The sequence below is a fragment of the Ictidomys tridecemlineatus genome, chromosome 12 (genome assembly GCF_052094955.1).
Source record: "Ictidomys tridecemlineatus isolate mIctTri1 chromosome 12, mIctTri1.hap1, whole genome shotgun sequence".
NCBI lineage: Eukaryota > Metazoa > Chordata > Mammalia > Rodentia > Sciuridae > Ictidomys > Ictidomys tridecemlineatus.
Genome location: NC_135488.1, coordinates 59,808,493 through 59,829,068, shown reverse-complemented (window position 1 = coordinate 59,829,068; position 20,576 = coordinate 59,808,493). Strand labels below are relative to the sequence as shown.

Sequence of the window (20,576 nt, the reverse complement as noted above, 5' to 3'; positions counted from 1 at the left end):
TGACCTTGCTGTGGAAGGATATTCAGGAAACACAGAACCTCAACACAAAATGACCCTTAATAGGACTTGACAGCTTTCATCAATATCATTCAAACATTCAGTCATCATGAACTCATTCATTTATCCATTCACTCATCTATCAAATATTTCCCATTACTCTCTAGAATGTGCCAGATTCTGTACTAGGCCATGGACATACACAACAAGTAAAACGGATCCTGCCATTGTGGAGCGAACAATTTAATGGGGGAGAGATAAAAGTAAAAGATCATTTCACTGCATGTGATAAGGACAGCAAGGAGGAAATACATAGCACACACAGTTTTGTATTCTGGGCTTTGCACTTGATTTTATGATATAAACATCATGTTTACTGGACACATGGTAGTCATGGAATGATAGCTTCATTGTTTATTTATTTAACCACTTCTCTTTTGCTAGACCTTTTGGTTTTCTCTAGTTTTTATTCTAAAAATTTTCATAATAAACTTTTGTGTACAAGAGCAGATTACCAGTTTCTGAATATTTATTTTGCATCTGGCCCTTGTCAAACCATCTTATTATGGTCTAATGGTTTCTTAGTTGGTACATTTAGTCTCCTAAAATAAAACCATGTCATATGTAAATAATGACAATCCTGTTTATTTTTGGTAATAATATTTTGTATTTACATTTTCTGTCTTACTACATCGACTAGAACATCCAGGACAATATTAAAAAATAATGGTGACCAATCAGGTGCCGTGGCGCATGCCTATAACCCCAGCAGCTCTGGAGGCTGAGACAAGAGGATCATGAGTTCAAAGCCAGCCTCAGCAAAAAGTGGGGCACTAAGCAACTTAGTGAGACCCTGTCTCTAAATAAAATACAAAAAGTAGTACTGAGGATGTGGCTCAGTGGTTGAGTCCCCTGAGTTAAATCTCTAGCACCCCAAATAATAATAATAATGATAATGATGACCAACAAAAAAATATGAAGAAAAGAAATAAAACATCATGCTAAGTGAAAAATAAAATAAAATGTTTTTTAAAATGTTGATCTAGCAGTGTTTCCCCATCAATTAGAATATTGCTGTTGGATCAAGAGGGATTTCTTGTAGAGAAATTTTATTTTCTTTCATGGTTTAATAAAAGTTTCATTAGTAGAGAATGTTAATCCCTTTCAAATTGATTGGTTTTCATAATTCCTTCCAGATTTAACATTCTGATTGTAGGTACATATGTATTAATTTGACTCCTGAGGATGTCCACTCTCACTTCAAGAACATGTAGCCTAGATTGAATGCAAATCAACAAGTGTGCATTACCATGAATGTATTTCAAAGAATCCAAGAAAAAGAGAGATTTCACTTGCCTTCTAGAGGCTTATAGTCTCATTTGGGAGAAAAAAACCTGATATATACACACACACAAATATGAATGATGATTCTCATGGTGGGTGAGTTTTCTTAATTACTAAAGGGATATATGTTAGCTTGAGATCATTTGGTAACAGATCTCAGAAAAAATAGATGAAAGACAGAATGAGATTTTCATTTGCCCATCCTCTCTGTCCACAGGCATTGTCCTAGATTCAGGGGATGGTGTCACCCACAATGTTCCCATCTATGAGGGCTATGCCCTACCCCACGCCATCATGCGCCTTGACCTGGCTGGCCGCGACCTCACGGACTACCTCATGAAGATTCTCACAGAGAGAGGCTATTCCTTTGTGACCACAGGTATCCAGCCCCTTTCCTGATTCTGATTTGAACTCAGAACCAAATCTAATGTAGGACTGCAAGTTCTTAGGACTAAGAAGAATTCTATGGTCCAGTGTCTTCTAATTCTCTTGGGGCAGACTCACCCTAAACTGAGGCTATGCCTCTGGTCAAGACCACGTAATCAAAGCAGGCTTATTGAAGGAGAAAAAATTCCTAATAAAGATAGCCTGGGGACAAGGCTTGGGCCCAGTTGTTCTAAGAGCCACTCGCCTAACCCTTCCATTACAGTTTTTCCACCATTCCCTCCTTCATCAGGGACCTGCTGCTTCTGTTTGTGTCACACTGGGACCTGTGGTTTTGACAAGGCTGAATGATAGTGAAGTTATAATGGTGTGTTTCATTACCTAGGGGTGCTAGGGTTTGTCTGAAGAAAATTATAACTAAAAAGATTTGAATTGCTAAGAAGAGAGCACCACACAGCCCTACTGGGCAAATGAGTCTAGATTGGAAGTGTGCCCTGTAGGGCCCTCAGGAAGGCTGTGCCTTTATCAGGATGGTGATAAGAACAAGGAGGAAATCCCATGTGAAGTGTTGCTTGGGAATAAAGCTTTTGTATTCCCTTTTTAGAAAAAAGTGGACAATTTTCCATGGGATGAAGAGACCATTGACCTTCTTTGGGGGTAATCCGGGTATCATCCTAAGACTGAATTCAAAATAGATATAAGGAGGTTTTCAAGGTGATCACAGTGGCACAACAAGCTAGCAAACAGAAAACCCACTTTCTATCTTTTCTGTTCTTCCCAGCTGAGCGAGAAATCGTGAGAGACATCAAGGAGAAACTGTGCTATGTGGCCCTGGATTTTGAGAATGAGATGGCCACAGCAGCCTCATCTTCCTCCCTGGAGAAGAGTTATGAGCTGCCAGATGGGCAGGTCATCACCATTGGCAATGAGCGCTTCCGCTGCCCTGAGACCCTCTTCCAGCCTTCCTTCATTGGTGAGGACTTTCAGTCCCTGCTCACTGATCTAGAGGGCTGGGTGGAGGGGTTCAAGGTGAAGGGTGGGCGAGGTATGAAAAGAGAAATACCAGGAAGTCATGGACATTTTGTTTACTATTTATACATATTTTTCCAGGAAGGATCAAAACTATATAAACAAACAACTGGATAAAATCTAATTTTAAATAAAAGGGCCAGGAAATCAAGATAAAGGAAAAGCAGGGCTAGGATTGTCCATCAGTGGTGGAGCACTTGCCTTGCACGTGTGAGGCATTGGGTTTGATCCCCAACACCACATAAAAATAAATAAATAAAGGTATTGTGTCTATCTACAACTAAAGAGAAAAATTTTTTAAAGATAAAGGAGGGCTGGGGTTGTGGCTCAGGGGTAGAGCACTTGCATAGCATGTGTGAGGCATTGGGTTCCATCCCCAGCACCACATAAAAATAAACAAATAAAATAAAGGTATTGTGTCCATCTACAACTTAGAAAAAGTTAAAAAAAAAGATAAAGGAAAAACAGGTTAGAGAATATAAAATGAAACTAAGAATGATATTAATACACTACACATGTCAGGACATTTTCCAATCACTTTAACATTTAGGTCATTGGGACATATCTACAGTAGGAAAGAGATCAGACTTGGTTTTAAGTCCCAACTCTGCCCCTCCAAATCCTGTAACCTTGGAACTTAACTCCCTTCTTCAAGTTCTAATTTTCTCATCTATAAATTGGAAATGATGATAGAACCTACCAGATGGTATTAAGACAAGGATTATAAAGTAATATTTAACACAAGAGCAATTACTTTTCTTAGGGATGTATAAGAGGAAGATAAGTGTAGAGGGTTTCTTTAGGGGGCATTAAAAATGTGTCCCCCAAGAGAATATTACATTTGATTTAATTTTAATCAAATTAAAATTGTATTGTGATGGTTTCACACTAAAAATATTGAACAATATATTCTTCCACATCGTTATTGGTGCACTATAGTTGTACAAATTGATGGGTTTTATTGTGAACAATATACTATAATAGGGAATTTTTATGCTATGTGAATTTATCACAATAAAACTGTTTTATAAAAAGATGGTATGTAAGAGGAAATATCCCTTTAGAAATATGCTGTGGTCAACAGTGTGAAAGATCATTTAGAACAGGGGGAAGCTAAAAGCAGGGTTCAAGACCAGCTGGGGGTCTGCTCTTATAATCCATGTGGGAAGTTGACTAAGGGTCTGAACTAGGGCAGTTGTAATAGCAGCAGAAGGATCATATGAAGAGTTGGAACTGTGTTTATGAAACAATGGGTGTTGTAATCGCCACTAGGCATGGAGTCTGCCGGAATTCATGAGACAACCTACAATTCCATCATGAAGTGTGACATTGACATCCGTAAGGATTTGTATGCCAACAATGTCCTTTCTGGGGGCACAACCATGTACCCTGGCATTGCTGACAGGATGCAGAAGGAGATCACAGCCCTGGCCCCCAGTACCATGAAGATCAAGGTGAGTCTTGCCCTAGATACCTTTTCCTGTTCTTTGCACGGAGACCTGCCTACCTGGGAAGTGCTGCCAGGCACAGGAACCTAGTGTTCTCTTGGGTTCAGCAGCAGCCTGGTCTGGAGCAAATTTCATCTTGGCAGATTATGTTTCTTGAGACCTGATAGGCTAGAGACATGTTTAGCATGGATGAACTCTTGTCATATGGATGTCATACAAGAATAAATTGAAAGAATATGAGATAAAGAGAATATTGAGCTGGGTATGGTGGCACATACCTGTAATCCCAGCAACTCAGGAGACTGATGTAAGAGGATCACAAATTTAAGGCCAGCCTCAGAAAATTAGTGAGACCCTGTCTCAAATAAAGAATAAGAACTGAGGATGTAGCTCAGTGGTAAAGTACCCCTGTGTTTGGTCCCCAGTACCAAGAAAAAAACAAACAAAAAAGAATATTGGGTCAGTGTAGGAAGAAGTTGGGAGGAGGGAAATAGAAGGAGAGAAGAAGAAAGTAGGCAAAGTTAAAATGTCTTTAAAGTTTTACAAGGATTTGGATGTTACCCTAGAGGAGGTCATAATTTAAAAAGGGAATGTTTGCTCATGGGGCTGGCTGCCACTAAAAACTCTCAGGGACATTCCTGAATTTTTTTTTTTTTTTTTTTTTTTTTTGGTACTGGGGATTGAACTCAGGGACACCCAACCACTGAGCCACATCCCCAGCACTATTTTGTATTTTATTTAGAGACAGAGTCTCACTGAGTTGCTAAGCGCCCCACCATTGCTGAGGCTGGCTTTGAACTCATGTCTCAGCCTCCCAAGCCACTGGGATTACTGGCATACGCCACTGTGCCCAGCTGACATTCCTGATTTCTTGGCTAAGCTGCTCTGATCTATTGTTCATCCTGCCTCTGGACTTCTACACTGCTTCTCCCCAGGGTGCATTTCTAAGTCCTGAGCCTCAGCAGGATGGAAGCCCACCTGTTTACCACTTCTCCCTAGCCTCTAATCTCCAAGCAATCATACCTACCTTCCCAGGGCTTCTGGGAACTTTCCTGCTAACAGGTTTAGAGAAAGAGTTGGGAATAGGAAGAAACTGCTGGAAAGTTACTCTCACAATAGAGTTGGTCTTGGGGGAGTAGGCCTGATGGAGATGTGTTCTCTGTCACAATTCTAAGAATTTTCCTCAGAAAGGAAGGCTGCTGGGGCCTTCCCTGGCCTGGTGGAGGTGCTCATTCATCACAGGGTAGCAGAGCAGGTCACCAGAAAACTGCCAAGAACCCACAGGCTCTTCCCACCCAGAACTTCAGGAGAAATGTACTTACTTTGCCTGCCACATGGAGGGCATCATGCCAGGATGCCACCCCCAGCCTCACCCCAGATTCTGGTTCAACAGGTCTGAGGTGCCTGCTTCATCTACATTGAGAAACAGCCACCAGGGTACAGCAAGCATTTTTACCATGAGGATGGGAGGAGGAGTGGGGAAGTAGACATATCTAGTCTACCACAATGTCTATCCTGTTCATTTCTGATCATGGAGGCCGCCCTTTCCCAGGGCAGTCTAGAAGCATGCCGAGAAGATTTCTGGTCCTCCTTTCCAGTTCTTTTCTTTTGTTGCCTAAGGTCTGGGGCGGGACAACTACAGGTAGTTGTGCTACCATGCTCAACTTCCTTGCCTGTTGCTCTTGGGGGCTGATCATGATTCAAACATTTACTTTTTGCAGATTATTGCTCCCCCTGAACGGAAGTACTCAGTCTGGATCGGAGGCTCCATCCTGGCCTCTCTTTCCACCTTCCAGCAGATGTGGATCAGCAAGCCTGAGTACGATGAGGCAGGACCCTCCATTGTCCACAGGAAGTGCTTCTAAAGTCACAACAGGTTCTCAGGATTCTCTTGAGACTGTTGATACCAGTTACTGAAACATTAAACCTGCAAGCCTTACTTCTCTATGTGGACTCTTTTTTTTCCTGGGCTGTGTCTCATACAAATGCTAAGGGCTTTTCTCAAATTATTTCTAGTCTACACAGTGCTCCTTTGGTACTTTAGATACTATTCTTATCCCTGTGCTATAGAAGACAAAAATGAGACTCAGAGAAATGAAGTCTTGCTGAGGATTACACAGAACCAAGATTAAAATTCAAGTATATCTGACTCCAAAGCTGTACCATCTTTTCTCCTCTTCCTTGAATATAAGTAAGAATATGAGCTAGATGACTTTGGGGCCTTAAGAAACCTGGGCTTTCAGAGGTGTAAATCCTCATACACAAGGGCAATACACTAGAGCACACAAACCCAAGTCATATAGGATGTGACATAAGTGGCTCAAACACATGGTTATTTGTACTTAGAAAAGGAAACTCACGATGGGACTAAGATCTCTCAGGTCCTTTGTCATTGAAGACTGGGTTGCATTTGGCTCCAAAATTAATCAAGAAAGGAACAGCACCCTTGGGAAGAATTTTTATTTTTCTTCATTTGATCTCTTTGTCCCTTCTCTTTTTTCTCTCCCATCTGCTTCATATTATATTTCTCTCTGTCCCCTGCCCTTGGTCAACTCTCTACTTTTATAAGTAGTTGCTGAATTTTGGGCATGTAGAGTTCCTGGGTAAGACCACATGTGATTTATGTTTCTCACAAAGACAGTTCCTTCCTATCAAGATATCACTGCATAAAAGGGGAGACAAACATGTGAACATGTATCACAATGACATGAGGGCAAACAGAAGCATCCAGAAAGTGCTATGAGAGGGGCTGGGGCTGTAGCTCAGTGGTGGAGTACTTGCCTCGCACATGTGAGGCACTGGGTTTGAGCCTCAGCACCACATAAAAATAAATAAATATTTTTTAAAAGGCCACATATTATATTTTTTAAAGAGAGTGCTTTGAAAAAATAATGCTAAATGTTAAAGTACTCACTAAATGTTAGTTGTACTTATAACATGCTAGGCACTGTGTCCAGAGCCTCACATGACTGCCTCCTCTTTTTTTTTTTATGTATACAGTTCCTTTATTCAATTTAATTCTTATGTGGTGCTGAGGATCAACCCCCCACACACAGTGCTTCATACATGCCAGGCAAGCACTCTACCACTGAGCCACAACCCCAGCTCCACGATTGCCTCTTTTAATCTTCAACATAATCATATAAAGTAGGTACTGGTGTTATCTTCCTTTTACAGCTATTTACTAGTTACCAGGCCACTCAGCTACTCAGTAGCAGGACAAGGTCTTCAGCTCTGCCTGGTGTCTCTTCCTTCTCTCCCTGTAGCCAAGTTCCATGTCCCTGATCACATCCTGTCTAAGCCACCCCAGACACACCCACTTGGAGACAGTGGGGCTCCGTATTTAAATGCAGGGACCTCAGTGTAAGATGTTTTTCTATCGCCATCCTTGCCCTTGCCTTCTGGAGATAGGTGGAGTCGAGGAGCATGTTTTCAAAAACTCTTAGAGGACTTCAGCCCAGAAGCAGATCCTGAAATGAAGATTCAAATGCAAGTGACTTACTAAGGAAGTGCTCTCAGGGAAACCTGGTAAATAGACTAGGAGAGGCACAAGAGGAAAGAGGAAGCCTAGCAAGGGGATGATCTCAGGCAAAGTGCCCCAGCAGGCAGCTTCAGCCTGATCTCCACACTGCAATTCTAGAGTCTAAGCTGAGCCTGACTGGAGGCAGGGAGGCTGGGTTTCACAGTCCCACACCTGCCAGCAATTAGTGAGGATTACTCCAGGAGGATGTGAAGAAAAGGCCAGCTGTTGGAAGAGAAAGCACAAGGAGGAGGCTAGAGGACAGACACACACACCAGGACAGATAGCACTAACATGATCTGCTTTAGAGGGGTGTGTTGGAATCATAGCATGGGGGAAAGATAAGTAGGCTTACCATCTGATCCCCCATACCCATCTGACTTCCCTCACCACTTCCTCCTCCCGCTCCTCCCTCTTTTTCCCTACTTTCCCCTTCTCCTACCACATTCTTTTTTCAAGAAAAAAAGTACTGCTGGGCATGTTGGTTCAAGCCTGTCATGACAGCATTCAGGAGGCTGAGGCAGGAGGATAGATAGCAAATTCAAGGCCAGACTCAGCAATATAGTGAGGCTCTAAATAACTTAGTGAGATCCTGTCTCAAATAAATTAATATTAATTTAAAAATTAAATAAATAAAAAATTAAGAGGGCTGGGGATGTAGCTCAGTGGTAAAGTACCCTGCATTCAATCCCCAGTACTTCAGTGGATATTGAGTTATCTAGAAGAATAGTGTCTTGAGGAACATGAAAGACAGGTACTGCTAGTGGATTCTCCCTCCTAATCCTCACCCAGGTCATTTATTTTATTTTACTTGATTTTATTTCGTGGTGCTGGGGATGGAGATCAGGCCCCTGAGCATGCTAGGCAAGCACTCTACCACTGAGCTATACTTCTAGCCCGAAGCCACATTCTTAAACACCTCCCTATATGCCTCCCTTTATAATTAGGTATAGCTGTTGGAGTGCCTTCAGGGGAACAGAGTCACCAGTGAGTATTTTGGGAGTAAGGAATTTATTACAGGAATGAGGCTTTACCCAAAGGTAGGAGGAGTTAGGGAAGTGAAGGTCTGCAAAAGAATTGTAGGATAATTAGAGAGGGCTCCCTACTGCATGGGGAGGTAGCTGAGATCCATCTACTGGGCATGTTTGCCTGTCATAGTATCTGACAGTGATGATCTCCCCAGAGGAGTGGCTGGTGATCTCATTCTGCCTTCCAAATCTCACATCAGGTCTTCATATGGCTAGCTCAAGTAACAGCCCTGTTGGCAGGGCATTCCGGAAACTTGCTTCTCAACAAGGACAAATGAGTTTAGCACATTAGAAAATTATTGATGCAGATGAGATGTAGCTGACCACAAATCCAGGCAGCAAAAGAAAGTCACAATTTTGTATGCTTATCTCCAATTTTTAATGGCTGCATAGCATTTTCTATAATATGTATCAGCATTTTATTTATCACAGTAGCATTTACTATCATTTGGAAAATAGTACATCTTTCAGAGCTATACTCCAAGACCAAGCAATGTGTCTGACATCTAGTAGATGCTCAGCAAATATTGGATTCAATGAATGGATGCGACATGACTAGAGTCCCCTGAAGTACCACACATTAGCTCTTGTTCATAAACTCCAGAAGATCTCTGACAATCACCCAGGAGAAGACAGTGCCTCATTTTTCCAGGCAAGTGGGAGGTAATTCTGTTCACCAATATGCCACTACTTTCTGCAAAACACCCTGTTTACCACTGCCAGTAGGAACTAATCACCACCCTTTTGGGGTCTTCTTTTCTCATGCATAGAGATAGGATCCCAACATCTATGTTTATTCCGTGAGCTACAGATAATTGGACCAATACAGCTTTAGGAATTCTTGCCTGGAACTCAGGTGTCTTCTAAGCTTCCAAATGCACCTTCCTTTTGGTCTGATGACAATTGGGCTGATCTAATTCTCTCTCCTAGGAATTTATAATTAGAACCAAGAAAGATACTGACTTTTTATTTATGGTATAATAATCAAACAAGCATAAATAAATAAAGGGGGATAGGAAGATGGTTACTAATGACAGTACTGGGTAACTAAACACTCTATTATGTATAAGATATTTTGGTTTCTTAATTTATACTAAATACCAAACATAAAAAATAAGAACCCTTTTAGAAACAAACCAAAGAGTGGGAGAGAAAATGTTTGCAAAGGACTCATACCCAGATTATATAAAGAACAAGACAAATAAAAGACAACCAATAGAAAAATGAGCACAATACTTGAACAGATCCTTCACAACAAAAGATATTCAAACAGTCAATAAACATTCGAAAAGCTATTCAACTTCATTAATCAGCAGGAAAATGCAAACTAAAACTATAGCAAGGCACCATCACACACAGAATAATAAAGTGTAAAAAAGGTGGTCATGTGGAACAACCAGAACTATCTCTCATTGATGGTGGCTGTGTCAACTGGGATAATCAGACTTTATGGAATTATTTGCTATTTAGGAATATCTACTAAGGCTGAGTATACACATAACTTATAACCTAATAGTTCCTCACCCAAGAGAAATACATACTTTTGTTTACCAAAAGACATGTACAAGAATATTCATAGCAACGTTATTTGTTATGGCTCCAATCTAGCAACTCTCAAATGTTCATCAATAGTAGAATGGCTAAAATACATTCGTATAGTGACATGGTGGAATACTATGTAGCAGTCAAAATGAATGAACTACAACTACTGCACATGACATGAATAACTCTCACAGATATTATGTCAAATGAAATAAGTACTTCTTAAATGATCTCATTTATATAAAAAACAGGCAAAACTAATTCCTGCTGTTAAAAGTCAATCTAGTGGTTACCCTTGAGTGATAGTAACTGGCAGGGAACATGGGGCTTTCTGGGGATGCTGGTAATGCCTTTCTTCATCTGAATCCAGGTAACATGGAAGTATACAGTTTGTGAACATTTAAGTGAACTGCACACTTACAATATATGCTCTTTTCCTCATACATATTATGCTTCATTATAAAGTTTTTTTTTAATGTTTTAGTTGTAGATGGACACAATACTTTTATTTTATTTATTTATTTTTATGTGGCTCTGAGGATTCAACCCAGTGCCTCACACATGCTAGGCGAGCTCTCTACCACTGAGTCACAACCCCAGCCCAAATTTTTTAAAAATAACTTTTAGGGGCAGATTAGTTGCCTGCATGAATATAAACCTGAATAAGGCTTCATTTAACTTTCTCATGGGCCCAGACTCTAAGGATGCAGACAGTCTGTCAAACTTTTTTGGATGAATATTTTCTGAGTTTACACAGCCAAAGAAATTTTTGTTTGTTTATTTGATTTGAGTACTGGGAATTGACTCCAGGGGAATTCTACCACTGAGCTACTTCTTCAGCCCTTTTTATGTTTGTTTGTTTGTTTGTTTGTTTTGGGAGGGATTCAGTGAGTTAAGTTGCTCAGGCTGGCCTTGACTTGAGATTCTTCTGCCTCAGCCTCCCCCTAAACCCTGCCAGTTGCTGGGATAACAGGTAGGTGCCACCATGCCCCACTTAATCAAAGAAAAGTAAAAAGGGGCTGGGTTGTGGCTCAGTGGTAGTACGCTTCCCACACATGTGTGAGGCACTGGGTTTGATTCTCAGCGCTGCAAATAAATAAATAAAGTTCCATCAACAACTAAAAAAACAAATGTAAACAGTATTTTTACACAGAGGCGGTTGCAGAAGTGGGGAAGAAAAAAAAAAAAAGAAGTGGAGAAGGAAAAGGACAGACTTTACTCAGAACTCCATTAGCACCAACCAGGTTATCCTAAACAAATCTTCAACCTGTTTTTTAAAATAACAGTGCTTAAAATACAAACATGATTTCAGTCATCCAGTATAAACATCAACATAAGAAAAAGGGCCTGTAATTTCTGTGCCAACAGCTTCAAACCAGTTGTCCCATTCACCACTCTGAGACAGTCTCCCCATTCACATTGTAATCAGTCAGATCCTCCTAAAAACCTCCCACATCAAGTCCTGCCATAATGAATGCCAGCTTGGCCTGTCTACTTCAGGTTTGACTTGTGTTTTAAGTGATAGGGCCTGGGAGCGTCCTCTGACACCTAAGTAATTACTTCGGAGGTTCTGGTGACCACGGGGTGTGGCAGGTCAAAACCAGTCAGACCTCACTGGTGGCTGCAGCTCAGAACTCCGCAGGGCACTTTCTCCACTGCCTGCAGAACTTGGATTTAGTGCACCAGCAAGTCTCTACCGTGTCTCTTGTCAGCCTTCTACAAACCCGATTCTGAATCCTCTTACCACTTGCCCCGCACCTCACCCCTGCCCCCGCCTAGTTCACACACCTATCAGGTTCACATCCTTGGGCCTCCGCCTCTTTATCATGATGGGGTTCTTTGGTTATTAATCAAATTGATTGAGCGAACATTTATTTATTTATTCAAGAGGCAAAATAAAAGATGGAGTGTAACTAATGAACTAATTTGTTCATTTATTCAATAATGTTCCAGCATTGTGCTGGGAGTTCCTGGGAACAGGAAAAATTAATTCGTGTAAGATTGTCATTTTCTTACTTAAAATCTTCCAGTTTTTTCCCATATTAAGTAAAAAATAGACAACAAACACCTGGGGCGGGGTGTTTAAATTAAAATTACCATTATTTCGAAGTCTATAAAAATGCAAAAGTGATAGGATTGTACACTTGTGTCTTTTTTTAAGGGCTTTTTTTTTTCCTTTTTTCCTTTTCAAATGTTACTTGTCCATTACACAAAAACGCAGGGGCTCTTCGCACAGTCGCAACTCCAGGGATCTGCAAACTCTACCTCACCACTATGCAAGACTTTCCCAGCTTTCAACACTTTACCAACAGCGCGAAAACAGAGGGGTCCCTTGGGCCCCGCCCTCTCAGCCAGCTTAACCCCACCCACTTCCTGCCTGGAGTTCGTCTGACGTCAGTAACGCGCCAAGGCGCGTAAACAGCGGTACCTTGGGCGGAAGTGCTCTCTGCGGAAGTGAGCACCGCTCTGAGCGTGGGTGGGATGGCTGTGGGCCGTCTCTTTTTAAGTGGGTTGCGCACACTCTTCGGTACCATGGCCCAGAACCTTCTCGAGGGTGCGCCCTCCTCCAGGGGCCTGCACGCGGGGCACGGACCCCGAAGGCTCTCCATCGAAGGCAACATTGGTAAGGGCCAGAAAGTGGCTGCTAAGCCGTGGCCTCCTCCAAGCAGGTGACTAAGGTTGGGAAAGGAAGCTGGGCCCAGAACCCCACCCCCACTCCGCCCCCGTCTAATGCGACTTACCGACATGCCTGTTCTGTGTTGCCCTGGCCTTTCTTCTCTCAAAGTGCACTGTGGGTGTTTCCCTCTTAGGTTTTTAAGATTTGGGGCCTCAGTAACGGCCCACAAGGACACATTTGTTGGGGCGCAAAAGCTACGCAGACTGTAGATAGGACAAGAATTCTACTAGATTGCTATCTTAGATCGAAATGGAAGCAACAAACAGGGTGCAGTTTGTTTGCCTAAGATGAGTTGCCAGATTTAGCAAAAAAAAAGCACAGTTCATAGAGAATTTAAGATAAGCCAGGAATAAATTTTAGTATGTCACTTGCAGTATTCAGAATACTAAAAAAAAAAAAGAATTATTCATTGTTTGTCTAAGACTCAAATTTAACTGGTTGTTTTGTTTTTATCTGACAACCCTACTCCAAGAAAGTTGCTAAACTTCAGTCATTCAAATACCACTTTCACTCTTTTTGCCATGTCCCTGTGCTAGTTGCACTCTAAATTTCCTAAGGTTTTCTTGGAAGAACCTCACTTCTTAAATTTAAAAATAGGTATTAAGTTTAAAATATTTTTTAAAAGAATAGTAACCCAGTATGTTAAGTAAAAAGTAATGAAAAAGTAAAATGAAAGCAATTAAAAAATTTGACTTGCTTCCTTGACCAGCAAAGGCCATAAAAAGGGGATTAGCAAGTGTTGAGTAGTGAAGACATTAATTATAGCAGCAAACTGAGAATTTCTCATATAATTATTCAACAAATCACCTTTTGTGCTACTTCCATATGTTACTACTTATCTTCGCTATAGAACTCTTTTGAACTCTAATAGAGAGAGTAGACAATAAACAACATAAGCACAGTAACGTGTGTTAAAGTAACTAATGTCATGGCAGAAAAACCAGGGAAAGGTCTCACTGTAGTGTCATTTATCCAAATACATTAAAAATGTGAGAGAATTTACCATCTGGATAGGTGGGAGAGGAATCTTCCAGGCTGAGTGAGGTGCATGTAGAAAACCTGTGAGGTTGGATAGCATGTTGAGGGAATAAAAGGGAACCTATTGTGGCTGGAGTTGAATGGAACAAGATGAGATCAGATGGGTAAGGGTGGATGGACATTATAAACTTCATAGTCCATCATGGTTTTTTAATCTGAGATGGGAAGCCATTAGATGGTTTGAGGTCTCAGGTGACAAAAGATCACCTCTCTAATATGTTGAAAGTAGGTGTTAGGAGGCCATTGCAATAATAGTTACAATGAAAGTTACATTTTAGGGTAGGGCCAGTTGAAGTTGATGACAGATTGAATATGTAGTGTGAGATAAAGAGAGGGCTCAGTGGTGGTCCCAATTATTTTGGCTTGAACAGTGTGAAAAATGGACTTTGGATTTTCTTAACTAAAGAAGGCTGGAAAGAACAGGTTGGAAGAATAGTTTCAAGATTTTGGTTTTTAGTCAGGTGTGGTGGCACACACCTATAATCCTAAAAATTCTGGAGGTTGAGGCAGGACTGTGTCCAGTAGGCTGCCTCTAGCCTCTGTAACTTAGCAATATCCTGTCTTAAAAAAAAAAAAAAAGACTGGGAATATATGTAGCACCCCAGGTGGTAAAGCACCCTGGGTCCAGTCCCCCGGTACTTAAAAATATATATATATGTGTGTGTGTGTGTGTGTGATTTGAGCATATCTGGTTTTTATGTGCCTGTTAGATATTCAAGAGGACATGTTAGGCAGTTGGATATATGAGTCTAGAATTCAGAGACTCTCTGGACTGGAACTATCAATGTAGATGGTATTTAAAGCCAGGAGATCGTATTGATGGAGAGGTCTGAACCCTAGGGTAGGCAGATGGAAGAAATGGGAAAGAACAAGCAGAGGAGACTGAGAAGTAAGGACCTCTAAGATAAAAGAACAAGCAGGGGCTGGGGTTGTGGCTCAGCGGTAGAGCACTCGCCTAGTGTGTGGGAGGCCCTGGGTTCCATCCTCAGCATTACATAAAAATAAATAAATAAAAGCAGAGGCATTAAAAAAAAAAAGGATTTATTAAAAAAAGAAAAAGAGAATGATATCCTAGAAGCCAAGTGAGGAAACTCTACAGCGGGTAGGAATGTGTTTTACTATTTAAGTAAATGAAGGTCTTAGGTGAACTTGAAAGGAATAGTGTTAGGAATGGTAGGAGCAAAAATCTTATTGGCATAGATGAAAAGAGAATAGGAGGTAAGGAACTGGAGACAGTTGGTTAAGACAGCTGTTTGGAACAGTTTCTAGAAAGAGGAGCCATGGTGTGGGAGCTGAAATTAGAAGGGGATTTGAGAGTTTTTAAATTCTGTTTTATTTTTAGGAGGGAGTAGAGAATGTTTATAAGTTGATGGAAATGGCTAGTGAGGGTGGGGGGGGACTGATGAATCAGGAGAAAAGTTAGAATTAACTGGAGTGCTTAAGTAAACAAGAAAAGAATGGGATCTGTTGCCCAATTGGAAAGTGTTTACCTTAGCTCAAAGCACAGTTTTCCCTAGTCACAAGAAAGACGCAAAATATATGAGGTGTGGTGGGAACTTGGGGAAGGTCTTTTGATTGTATCCTCTTTCTCAGTGAAACAGGAAAGATTATGAGAGACTTTGGGAGAGAGAAAACATGAAACAATTTAGTGAGTGAGAGAAGTGTCCGATTGCAGGGCTGCAGTAAGGATCCACCTGGAGTTGGTGCTTTTGAAGGGAAAGTGAGACCAGTTACCACAGCTGTACCACAGTTGTTTTTCCCCAACCAAATCAGAAACTTGGAAGAAAAACGAGAATGGAAGGTCCTGCTACCTACATGCTGTTTTAAAGGTGGTCTTTCTGTATTTGAGAAACACACCCCTAAAGGGAACACTGTCCTTGGACACCAGAGTATTTGTTCACAAATAAGTTCTTTGAACAGGTCATTAGGTGAAGATTGAGCTCCTAACTCTCCTGACCTTTGCTTCCTCACCTAGCCAGATTCTGTGCTGCTTCCTTGCTTTCTCCTGCAAGAAAGAATGAGTGACTGCTATAAGTTCACCCACACACAGAGCACAGCAGTGAATGTGGTACTGCTCCTCTCCTTCAACAGGCTGACAATCAAGTGGGAGAAGCACACTTCTGAACATAATTTCCACGCTGAGTGATGTGATCCATGATTAAGCATAGAAACTCAAAATCTCTACAATAGGAATTCCCAGTATTCCTACAAAGAGGAAAAAGTGTTACAAACATAGGAAGTAACATTTGCCACAGTGGTAAAGGCTGAAAATGCACATGCCGTTTAAATAGAAGGAAAGTTGCTGGCTGTTTCTGGAGTTTAAAGGACCTGTGAGAGGGTGGCAAAACAAGAGGTGGGACCATGCTAGGAATTTATCCTGTTGGTAGTGGAAGGCTATTAAGACTTGAAGTTAGTGTGTGCGATGAGCAGATTAACTTTAAAAAGGAATTTGGGCCAGACCTTCTGGTGCACACCTGTAATCCTGGCCACTTGGGAGGCTGAGGCAAGAGGGTTGCAAGTTTGAGGCCAGCCTGTCTCAAAATAAAAAATAAAAAGCTGGGGATATAGCTCAGTAGTAGAGTGCTCCTGGTTCAATCCCCAGTACTGCCCAAAGAAAACAATTGACTATGAATGAATAGAAAGTTTCATTAAAAAGATAATTTTTAATAAGTCTTATTTGCTGCAGTATCCATGGTGCCTTGCATTCAGTTGAATGAATGAATGGATAAATTGGAATAGCTTGGAGTAGAGAGAACTAGTTTGTGAATTTGGAAGGAAAACTGATGCAAGCCAGAACAGAAGGAATGAAGAGACAATGAAATGATTGTTTGAAACATTTTGAGAGTTAAATTGACAGGTCTTAGTGGCTACTTAAAGTTGAAGGGTAGAGAGAAATAAAAGATGACACTGAGTTTCATAATTTGGATACTGACTCAATGCAGAAGATGAAATAAAGGAAGAGGTGGTCTGGGGGAGGTACCTGGACATAGAAGAGACTGGAGATGGAAGCTAGAATTTCATATCTGGAAGTTGTTGACTGATGGGGGTAGTTGTTAAGCCTTGGGAGTGGACTGGGGGACTTAATCTGACTCTTTTTACTTTCATCTTCCATTACTCTCCATTATCCCACATGCCCAGATGACTCTCCCAGACAGAATTAGTCACTCCTCCTCTGTGGGCTGTCATAACATTTTGTACCCACAACTGTGTCAGCACTTGAGTTCTGTTGAAGTTGTTTACATATTTAATACCTTCCCTTGGTCACAGCCACCTAGTGTCCTGTATCACCATCATATAAACCCCCTAATTGATCCATTGTACTCATTTATTGTAGATTCTTGAATCCTTTTCTGTGATATCCCTATGGAAGTTGGTCATTGGTACTTAAAGAGGGAATATACAGAACTCTTTTTGGATCGGAGGTTTTGTTTGGGGAGTTTTGTTTGTTTTTAAACAGGGTCTTGCTGTGTTGCCAGACTGGTCTTGAACTCCTGGCATCAAGTGATCCTCCTCCTCAGCTTCTTGAGTATCTGGGACTATAGGTACACACCACCATACTCGGCTCTTGAATGCTCAGTTCTTTTTGAATCAAGAGTTACATTTTTCTCTGATCACAGGTGGCATTCTGAAACAAATCAGAATGAGAATACCCATTTGGGAAACTTGAACAGGGGTGAATCCTGGTTCCAAATGAAGTTAGGTATATTTAAAGGGACTTTTCTTGGAGTTCTGCCATTCTAACTCCTATTCATCTGATCCTGAAATTACAGACAGCACCATGCAAGGGAAATGGATCAGTGAAGTAGCAACAAATGGCATTTAGCACGACTTATGAGTTCATATGCAGTGTATAATTGAAAGTCGAAAGGTTGGTACCTAGAATCCCTGAACATCTAAAAAATGTAGTACCTAACCTGTCTTTTAATACTCATCATCACTGAAGTGTATTATCTTCAAAGTCAGTTATTTTATGAACACAAACCTAAACTGAAGCAAGGATTGCTGTCTGAAATATAATTATCAATGAGTCATCTGAGACCATTCTTACTTTTTATTTTCAAAGATCTCAAGAGAAGGAAACTATTTTTTTTTAAAATTTTCAGTGTAGACATTTGTACAGAAAGCAGCAGAAGCCTTCTCTAATAGTATTTCCTCCACATTCAAAATTAGACATTATCATCATTACTTTGTCTTTTACTTTTATTGAATATAAAAATTGAGCAAAGAATCTTGGCAGGGAAAGCACCTATTTATTTCAGATATTGAGTATTGATTCTCTGTTTCTGTGATTCACTTCATTCCTTCCATCCATCTCTATTCTTAGTACCTAACTGGATACTCATGATGCAAAGGGAGGAAGGTACAGTCTGTGTCTTCAAAAAGTGAGCTCCTAGGCTAGCCGAAGAGAGTGATGAGTGAACAAATAATTACAGTGTAATACCTTGGTAAGCCAAGGCAGGCAGTAATTAACTCTTCCTAGGGATGAAGTAGAGCTGGAGAGAGTTCAAGGAGGCTTCACAGACAAAGTGACAGTGGAAGAATGAATCATTGGGTAGGCAGAGTGGGGGAGGAAGATATGCCAGATCAGTGAGGCTCTTTTGTGCTCAACAGGATGAGTTCACATCATAGTCTGGAAGCTGTGAGGAACCTCCCCCCTACCACCTCCTGGTTAATGGTTTCCCATGAAAATAAAATAAAGGAATCAAGGTAAAAATGTATTAAGTTTCTGTTAAGACTGCTGACTGATTATTAATTTTGCCCAGAATGCTTTAGTTTATATGATCCTGGGTACCTAGTCTTAGGATTGGAATAGAATAAGTTCTTTAAGGGCAAAATCTCAGTCTTTTCATCATTTTAGCACTACTTACTACTTGGTAACTCCTCCATAAACATCTATTGATTGAATGAGTGCAGTATCAAATGTGGTTCCTAACATAAAGACTACCAACTTTATTTGGGAGAAAATGTTATTAGATGATTTTATATTTACTGCCTTTGACTTTTGTAAAGGTCTTAGAATTGTATGGGGCTGGGTAAAGCGCTCACCTAGCATGTGCCAGGTCCTGTGTTCGGTCCTAAGTACCACGTAAAAATAAATAAATAAAATAAAGATATTGTGTCCAACTACAGCTAAAAAATAAATATTTAAAAAAATTTTCAGAATTTGTTTTCATGTTTTTCATCTTGTTTCAAGAAAATAAAATACCTTAAGTATATTAAGTAGGGCTGAGGTTTTACTTAAGCATATTAAGTAGGGCTGAGGTTGTGGCTCAATGGTAGAGTGCTCACCTAGCGCTTGCAAGGCCCTGGGTTCGATCCTCAGCACCACATAAAAATAAATAAAAACAAAAATAAATAAATAAAATTTTTAAAGTATATTAGGTAAAATATACTTTTTAAGTATATTATTTGGGGTATTATAACAGATACTGTTTTACTACTAGGTTTTAGCATATTAGCTGTAGCTATAGCATTATAGTTCTTAGAAAAATTTGTGGAGAAAGAAAGTCATGTTTTAGGAAAAGGTAAACATTAACAACAGAACACTCTGGTCTAGCTTGTGAAATGACAATCCTGGAGCCAATAAAAAATCAATATGTTGAAGTAATATATTCTAAGAAAGTACCTCCCACCTTTTTTTAGAGTCATGGCATATATAAAGTACAGTGATAGCCAAGACCCTAAACGGAGGTTTGATGCTGCTTGTAGGCTCAAATACCTCCCAAATGTTAAGGTAGTAATAGTATATTGAAAGATAACAATCTGGACTAGATTGTGCTAAGTCTGAGGTAATGGTATAAAAGACCAGTATTGCTGGAAGAAGTGGGGCTTTCTTTAGATGGTTATTCTGGTCACTAGGAGGCTTCTGTGGCAGTGCAGAACCAAACTACCGCTCTTATGAAGCCCTTGGGAACACTATAAGACATTTAAGAATGCCCAAGCCCAAAACAAAAAACAGTATCATCAGATATCACCATGCCAGCAAAGTTATGCTATCTTTTTAATATATAACTTTGAATTTTTAAAGTAATTATTACACATCTGTGGGTGGAGCTTGGCACAGCTTAGTTCCAGTGCAATTAGTTTAGTAAATATTGCCTTGTGGTGAATTATCTAGGGTGGCACAACTCTTAGGACTTTCCACCACCATTTATTGTCATTCTGTGCTAAGGCTGACTTATGATTACTAAACTGGCTTTCCAGAAACCTTAGAAGGGGGAGTGGCATGCAGGGTGCCCTGGATATCAGAAGTGATTATTCCAGTAATTGGAACCGTATATTTCCCATTGTATCTAATTTGATGTTCTGTGTTTTATATGTTTAAATGGCATAAATAGGATTCTAAGTTCATATTGCCTTTAGATGAACTAATAGGGTCTGATGTCAAAGGTAAAGTTGGTTCTCCCTAACCCTCAGAGCTCTTCCCTTCTATCTCCAACAGTTTTTTAGGTAAGTGTTTTTTAACTTTTAAAAAATGCTAGTAATTCAACTGGACACAGAAGCATATACCTATAATCCCAGCTACTTGGGAGGCTGAGGCAGAATAGTCTCAAGTTTGAGGCCAGCCT

The 20,576-nt window shown here is 40.5% G+C and overlaps 2 protein-coding genes across 7 annotated transcripts in view; both read left to right on the top strand.

Moving 5' to 3' along the window:
- The window catches only part of Actg2 (actin gamma 2, smooth muscle), a 45,403-nt gene extending 39,262 nt beyond the window's left edge, over window positions 1-6,141 (top strand). For all 3 annotated transcript variants that reach the window (XM_013360368.4, XM_005329346.5, XM_078029001.1), the window contains 4 exons: window positions 1,559-1,720; window positions 2,507-2,698; window positions 4,027-4,208; window positions 5,924-6,141. In XM_013360368.4, the coding sequence (XP_013215822.1) occupies window positions 1,559-1,720; window positions 2,507-2,698; window positions 4,027-4,208; window positions 5,924-6,067 (680 nt within the window). In that variant the 3' untranslated portion in view covers window positions 6,068-6,141. The remainder of the gene's footprint in view (window positions 1-1,558; window positions 1,721-2,506; window positions 2,699-4,026; window positions 4,209-5,923) is intronic.
- Window positions 6,142-12,702: 6,561 nt separating this feature from the next.
- Dguok (deoxyguanosine kinase) overlaps window positions 12,703-20,576 on the top strand; it is a 38,503-nt gene continuing 30,629 nt past the window's right edge. Inside the window, exon 1 of one of the 4 annotated variants that reach the window (XM_078028998.1) lies at window positions 12,703-12,961. In XM_078028998.1, coding sequence (XP_077885124.1) covers window positions 12,774-12,961 — 188 coding nt within the window. In that variant the 5' untranslated portion in view covers window positions 12,703-12,773. The remainder of the gene's footprint in view (window positions 12,962-20,576) is intronic. The other 3 variants (XM_078028999.1, XM_021729129.3, XM_005329349.4) reach the window with 3 other exon arrangements.